Raw genomic sequence first — 7,541 nt, forward strand, 5'->3', positions numbered from 1 at the left:
GGGAAAGAACAAAACTTTACGTTTTGTAATGTAAATACATTAATAAAAAAAAAGTTTCACGAGTACATTTTAACTTAAAAACAACAACAAATAAGTAAAAACAAAAAAAAAAGGCTGGTTTATTCCTAATAGAGCTAAAACAAAACAAAAAAAAGGGGGAAGAAGGTTAATTGATTTTCGATTTATCAGAAGCATAAACGTAGAGATCTGGATCTGTCTCATAGAAGACAATATCACCAGTGTCACTGACGTAATGATCTTTCTTAATACTTGCGACCAAACTCTCCACCAAGTGAATCGGTATTGCTCCTGACGTCTTCGGTTCTCTGTAGTATCTTCCCAACACATGTTTAGCTGCTCTCGTCTGTCGAATCATTCATTTAAATAATTTCACTAATCAGTAATTAATCACCCTATTAATCAAATGAAATTGGATTAAAATTAGAAAGAGATAACTCACGGCATCGACCAAGTGATAGTGAGGGATTTGTGGGAAGAGATGATGGATCACGTGAGTTCCAATATCGTGATGGATATTGTTAAAGATTCCGTAATCTCTGTCAATAGTTGTTAATCCTCCACGTAGATAACTCCATTCCTATGATACACAAAACAGCAACAACTCAAATTAATCAATAATCAGCATTGCTGTTTTTTTTGCTTTTAAATTAAGAATTGATTTAATTACCTTGCCTCTGTACCAAGGCAACTTCTCATCGTGACCATGATGATGCAAATACGTAACAGCGTCCAACCACATCACAAAGATCTGCAAAATTCCAAAATTATTATGTCAATAAAATTATGAATGATAAGTATCTAAATTTTCTCATGCTATATAAAAATATGGAACTTACGATGTAAGGAACACCGTAGACTTTAAGAACGGTGATTGGACCAACGAGGAATGATAGATAGATAAGAGTGACCAACATTATCGACCAGCAAGTAGTTGAAGTTGCAATAAGCTTTCTTTCGCTTGGAGCAAATAAACTACTGTATGGGTTAAAATGTGACCCTTCTTTTCCAGGACTTCTGTACCACTGTAAAATCCAACAAAAAAATTATATTAAATCTCAAAAAAAAATCTAAATTAATTATAATTGTTAAGTAAAATTAAGAGCTAAAAAAATTACCAGGTAGATAGGATAAGCGAGCATGGGGAGAGGGACAGTGTATCGGAGCATCCGGGTACTGTGAGGCAATTTCTTGTATAGCTTTTCTGGTAGCTGAAATGCATATTTTTTTATTTAGATGACTATAAGTAATTAGAAGAAATTATATATTCGTATTAATTCATTGCATGTGATGTGTTTATAAGTATATTTTTTATTAGTTTTCAAGAAGCAGACAAAATATTACAAAAACGCCAAAACTGATGACAAGGGAAAAAAATAAACAAGAAAAGTAAACGCATTTCGAGGAGAATCGTTTGATGCCAAAGGCTCGAATATTTGTGGTCCACTATTAAAGTTTTCTTTTATGTTTTAGTATAAAAACCGTTTATTTATAGATATACGAAAAAGTAAGTACTACAAACCACTAAAAACTCAATTAGCAGTGAACTATGACACTTGAAAATCTATTTTACTACAGCTAAAAAACAAATCTGACAAGAGGTTGTCGTTAGGATTCAACCGATCTTAAATTGGAAACATAAAATAAATAAAAAAACATATAGAATCCTAAGAACATAGAAAGAATCAATTTTTTTAAAAAAAACTAAAAAAGACAAGGGAAATTATGAGAGAGGGAAATATTACCGGAACCCAAGACTCGTCGTTTTCAACATGGCCATGGTTCTGGTGGTGTGTCCGATGGCTTATTCTCCTGCAGCCCCAATTTTTATTCACACAATTAATTCTTGATCTTTTATATTTATTAAGAATAAAATCGACTATATAATGTCATTTTCAGGCCAGATTTTTCTCACTCATTTAACTAATATTTTTTGTCCTGACTAAACAAATACTATAATGTCTCAGCAAATTAATGCATGTAAGTCGTCTATCTTCAAAGAGACTGAAGCTGATGTAACCCATTTAACAAATAATAAAAATCTCAAACAGATTCTAATTAGACTACTTAAGGTACATTAATTTCTTCTAAGTATAGGGGAAAGAATAGCTTATGCCCCATAATAGGCCCTTAGCATTTAATAAAAAGTTTGGATTCTTTTTTTTTTATTATTGCTAAAAGATTTGATGATTTTGGACTGGAATAAATTTAAATATCTACCTCACAAAGTCACATGCATTGTTTAATAGGTTATTTAATTGTAAAATTGTCTTTATTAAAAAACAATTAAATAGATTTTCGGTTATCATATTACAGTTTGCTAACATGCACCATGAATAACAAGTGAAATGTAAGAATTACGCTTATTTACATTAAAATAAAATTGAAAATGTTTTAATAAATGACTTACCAACCATGGTAAGGAACGAGGATGAAGGAATGAAGAATGTGACCAACCACACTATTCAGCAGAGGAATGTCCGAGAAACTCCCATGTCCACTGTCATTTATTCAATTCAATTTCACCTTCATTATTTACTCAATAAACATATAATCTCATTTATTGCAATTTGTATGATTTTCCTTGTTTGTATTCTTAATTCAAACGCTTCAAGAAGGTAACAACAAGCCGTTATATGACGTTGTCATGTGTCTTTTTGTTGGTGTGTTTAAATCTCGATAAATCATTTGGAAACACAAACAAGAAGAAAAACAATATATTTTATTGATATTATAATTTATGATTAAAGTTTCGGAGATCTTGTGAAAAAAAAAATGAAATTGAGAACTTCGAACGTAGATCCATGAAATACGGAAACTATAATAATAGTTTAAGAAAAGAAAAAAGAGATATTTGTGACGAGTCTTACGACTGATTCATCGTAACGTTGCTGAAAAAAATATCTAAAACTAAAAATCTTAGATCCACTTTTGTTTTAATACTATCAAAAAAGTCAGCAATATACGTGAATTGAAGTCATCAAAAGAATCAAACATTGAAGTCAGCAATATACGTGAATTCAAGAATTCGAGGCAATGTAAAAACAAAAGAAAAATAAAACACAAATCAAAATTAAGAAATTGAAAAAAAAGGAGAAAAATTTGAAATTGGAAATATTGAAAATTTACCAGTCGTGACCGAGGACGAAGATGGCCCAGAAAAGGGTTCCTTGAGCGGCCCAATAAAGAGGCCAGAGGATCCAGCTGTCAAAATACACGGCGGCGATGGCCAGAGCCGCGACGGCGCAAATGTCTCTCACGACGTAGCTCATCGATCTCAGAGGACTCTTCACCCAACAATGCTTAGGAATCGCCGCCCTTATATCTCCGATCTTAAACGGCGGTTGCGCGCTCGGATCAAACCCTTCTTCCTTCCGGGCTCCGGCGCCGGAATCTCCTTTCGCATTGCTGCGCTGGTCCATAGCAACAACCATCGCCGGAGAAAAGGAGAGAGAGAGATTTGGAGAAATTTCTCTCTCTAATCTCAAAAATGTGTGGGCTCAGTGAAATGTGGTGAAGAAAGGGTTTGATGATTTTGGGGTTCGTGAGATTTGCTTATATAAAGAGGGAAGATGTGTAGACATTGAGAAAGACTCCAAATTGTTTTTCTTTTTTTTTTCTTTTTTTTTGGGGTTAAATTAAACATTTATTTATTTAAAGATTTTCTTTTATGGCAATATTTATTTAAAGAATAAATAGTGTAATTTTGCTGTAATTTTGTGCACTGGTTAGTTTATTACTTTGTTACGTCGTTGAATTCAATGAAACCAAAATGGACAAATGTGTCACGCAAAAGTAAAGATATAAAATGTCAAGAAGAACAAAACTTTACCATTTCTGTTTTACCATTTTAATTCGTGTAAGCTAAAAATTTACATTAGATTGTGTAATTGACTAGAAGTCTAGAACCATGGTATCTTAATTTCTCATGATAATAGTTTTTGAATATTTATTTATTATTATGAGAAATTGTTGGGGTGATTTTGCACCAATCAGTAATAGACCGATATAGATATATACAGAAAGACCATCATCTTGTAGCAGTTAATGATTTTTGAAAGAGAGAATATCACCTAAGCTGCAATTATGAACATATAATCCAACCTGCAGCTACTTGTCGATATTCATATTTAAAAGCAGCATCAATTGTATTTTGGAAACCCTTTCCTATGTTCGAGACCAAGTTTTGAGCCGATGAGACTTGAGACTTGAGAGTTATGTGATGGCTAGTCAAAAGTTCGTTAGGGTAATAACTTTAATGAAACTATTAAACCATTACAATTCATCGAATCCAAAATTTTAATATGTTTTCTTCGATCACCATTTTAAGTTAACATAGTGATCGAATTAAACCATGGAATATGAACCTGTCGCCAAGTCATAACGGAGTGAGGACATGGACCACAAATATGTTTTATCAAATTAAATTAAATGTTAGATCAAAAGCGTAAACCAAATAAATTTGTATAAATTTCATACTTAATCAAACATAAAATCAAAACACTTCAAAAACTAGATAGTATAACAAAAGGTTGAAGCTGTTTTGGTGCCGTTTAAATATTCATTACCATCAATTTCTACATATAAATCATTTAATAAATCCTCTAATTGAATTTAAAAAAATTATCTAGAGCAATAAGGACTTGCTTGAACCCGACCGGACTAAGTCTTGAAAAAATCACTAGGCTGAAATGCCCGATGTTTTTTTTTTTATTCCAATAGTTTTTTAAGGTTGGACCGAACCAAATTTTGAGCTTTAGCCATATTGTGGTGTCTAACCGTAATTGATGTGTCTAATCAGTATAATGTAAAAATGAATAGTAAAAAAATCAGTAAATTAGAAATCTTTTATTTTTCTCAAGAATAACTAATGGCTGTATGTTGACCCAAAAAAACTAATGGCAGTATTACTAACTAAAAATAAAAATTAGTAAGCTGTTATTTAAGGAAAACTGGAAAAAAAAACTTGGGGGGTCATAGCATATCACTGTAATTAATTTGACTTAGTTAGCAGGTTTCCAACGCCCAACGGATTTTATATGAATGACTTGATTTTTGTTTTTGTCGACCAAATAGATTGATTTATTTGGCGGCTTTTTGTTTATTCACCTAAATAAAGTCCGCCATTACCGATTTATACAACTAATTATTGTCGACAAAATATTGGTTGATTTTTCGTTCTGTCATAAAGAAGGATTTGTTTTTGTTCATCACATAATACCAGTTAGACCCGGAAACATCAAGTCCAACCACCAAATTCGTGACCTTGTTTCCTAACAAAATACAATAAGATTATTAATCGTGAACCAACTAGATCAAAACAATTATGATTAGTGGAGGAGAAATTGTAATGTACAAATGCAAAATTGAGGCGTTTCCTCTACAATTTTCTTCTCTCTTACTAATTTTCCAACACGCCTTTACGATATAGGCAATAACTATTCGCTACAATTGTATGCAAATTTGACTTAGTGGCCTCCATTAACTGCATTTCACATATATGCAATTACTCATGAAAAGTACGTGAAACAACCTTTCTTTATTTGGAAAAACATTTTTAAATGATTTTCGACACTCTATGATCCGAAATGGCAATCTAAGACACCGTTTTATAGTAATTAGAAAACATAGGCAGGAATAGTCATATATATAGTTTCTGCCGGGTAATATATAAGCTAAGATTGCCTCGTCTAGGCTCACTTAATCAAGCGTCTAAATATAGGTCGGTACTTGCAAGACTATCCTTTTTCCCTCTAGATATTTGAGTCTCAACTCAATTGCAACCTTTTTTGTTTGTTGGACATTTGTATAACTATTTTGTGTATATGCATTGTTTATATATAAAACTACTCATTTCATTAAGGTAATTTGTTCAAGTTTTTGGGGGATAGTTTCCCCATTTTTAAGAATCGGTTAACAAGAATGTGAAACATAGGATTGGTGATGCCGATCACCACCGTCTTTGAGTCCCCACACCTTCTATAGAGCTCCATCGACAGTCGGTGTGCTACTTCAAAAATTTTGAAAAATCTATTTATTATTTTTGCAGATTACAAAAGATTTTTGTTCGTGTTTTGTTCTCACTTACATGACATTATAAATCACTTCTTCTCGATTGATAATGCATTTTTAAATTATTAAAAATCAAACACATTTAACTATAAAATTTTATATATAATATCACAGAAAAAAAATTGTGCTTTGATGATATAAGTATCTAAATCAAATATTTTACACTCTCTTAATGCACCACTATTTTCTAGAAATCGGACTATCACATATACAAATGTCCAAGTCTCAACATTATATTTGGACGGACAAATGCCTTTGGAGTTCTCAAAATTAAGAATGCATGCAGTATCACACCTACTCATGAAAATGGAGCCCACACATTTCATATTGGTGGTTTATGACTAAGTTTTAACCCCGGAGCTGGAGCCGAACTCCGATAACACGAGACAGCCTGAATGGTCCCACGGAACCAGAAGAATGGCGCCTGTAATTCGTGTAAGCTCTATAAAAATTGATTACATACCAGCATTTTTTATTTTTATTTTATTTTTCTTAAGTACAACTGTACAAGTGAGCCAAGGAAAATGAAGGATACAATATGATGTGTCATGCGTGTGTGTGTCTATTAGCTTGCACGTGAGAGTTGTAGCTAATAGACAAATGATTACTACTGTGGGCTACTTGCTACGTACCATTTCTACTTTTATAATATATGTGTTGAGATATGAGAATAATAATTGAGAATAAACCCCAAAATGCAAAGAGAAGTATGTGTTTGTTATTTAGCAGACGCACATGGTGGAGGACATCCTTCGATCTCCTCGTGATTTCCGAAGGGACCTTTTTTTTTTATACAACTTTAAAAACTCAATTAACTAATAAAATCATTACATATTTCGACCAGTATTTGAAGAAGACATACAGTTATGACTGGTAATCCATTGTATACAGTAATACAGAGACTTGTATATATTGATATTAAAATAAAAATGATTTCACGATTTCTTAATTAGGTTAACCTAATACTTTTTAAAGTTTTCCAAAATAATAATTTTTGTTTAATAATGCTGTTCTATTCTGCAAACTTAATCCCAAAGATAAAAGAAATTGCTATCCACAGTTCTTTTTAAAGAAAAAAAATTCTCAATAATCCTATCCATAGTCTTTTTGGATTAAATTTCTTATACCTTTACTGCTTCTACACCTACGTTAGCTACCATCAAATTTTAGTATCACTAATCGAAACCATTATATATATATATATTGATCAACACTACTGTCTTACAAAATGTGAACATTTCACTTAAGTATATTCCAGATCATTAATTCGTAATAGGATCTAATTTTATTTCTTTGAAACATTTACATGAATAATATTTGTATTTTAAATTTTTATTTTGAGAAAAGGCTTTTGTATTTAATTGTTTAAATACGACCTAGTATAATATTTTTGGAGCCGGCAATTCTGATGTGATTGCTTGATTCATATATTTCTCCAACTACGACTAAAT

The 7,541-nt window shown here is 31.8% G+C and overlaps 1 protein-coding gene across 1 annotated transcript; it reads right to left on the reverse strand.

Annotated features, from left to right (window-relative positions):
• LOC18027794 (acyl-lipid omega-3 desaturase (cytochrome b5), endoplasmic reticulum) lies at window positions 1-3,557 on the reverse strand. Its single transcript, XM_006409985.2, has 8 exons — window positions 3,148-3,557; window positions 2,429-2,518; window positions 1,764-1,830; window positions 1,137-1,229; window positions 858-1,043; window positions 689-769; window positions 461-598; window positions 1-364 (listed from the first exon to the last, which is right to left on the reverse strand). The coding sequence occupies exons 1-8, from the start codon at window positions 3,450-3,452 to the stop codon at window positions 167-169; spliced, it is 1,158 nt and encodes a 385-aa protein (XP_006410048.1). The 5' UTR covers window positions 3,453-3,557; the 3' UTR covers window positions 1-166.
• Between the last annotated feature and the right edge of the window lie 3,984 nt (window positions 3,558-7,541).

The sequence above is a fragment of the Eutrema salsugineum genome, unplaced genomic scaffold (assembly GCF_000478725.1).
Source record: "Eutrema salsugineum unplaced genomic scaffold, Eutsalg1_0 scaffold_10, whole genome shotgun sequence".
In the NCBI taxonomy this organism is placed as follows: Eukaryota; Viridiplantae; Streptophyta; class Magnoliopsida; order Brassicales; family Brassicaceae; genus Eutrema; species Eutrema salsugineum.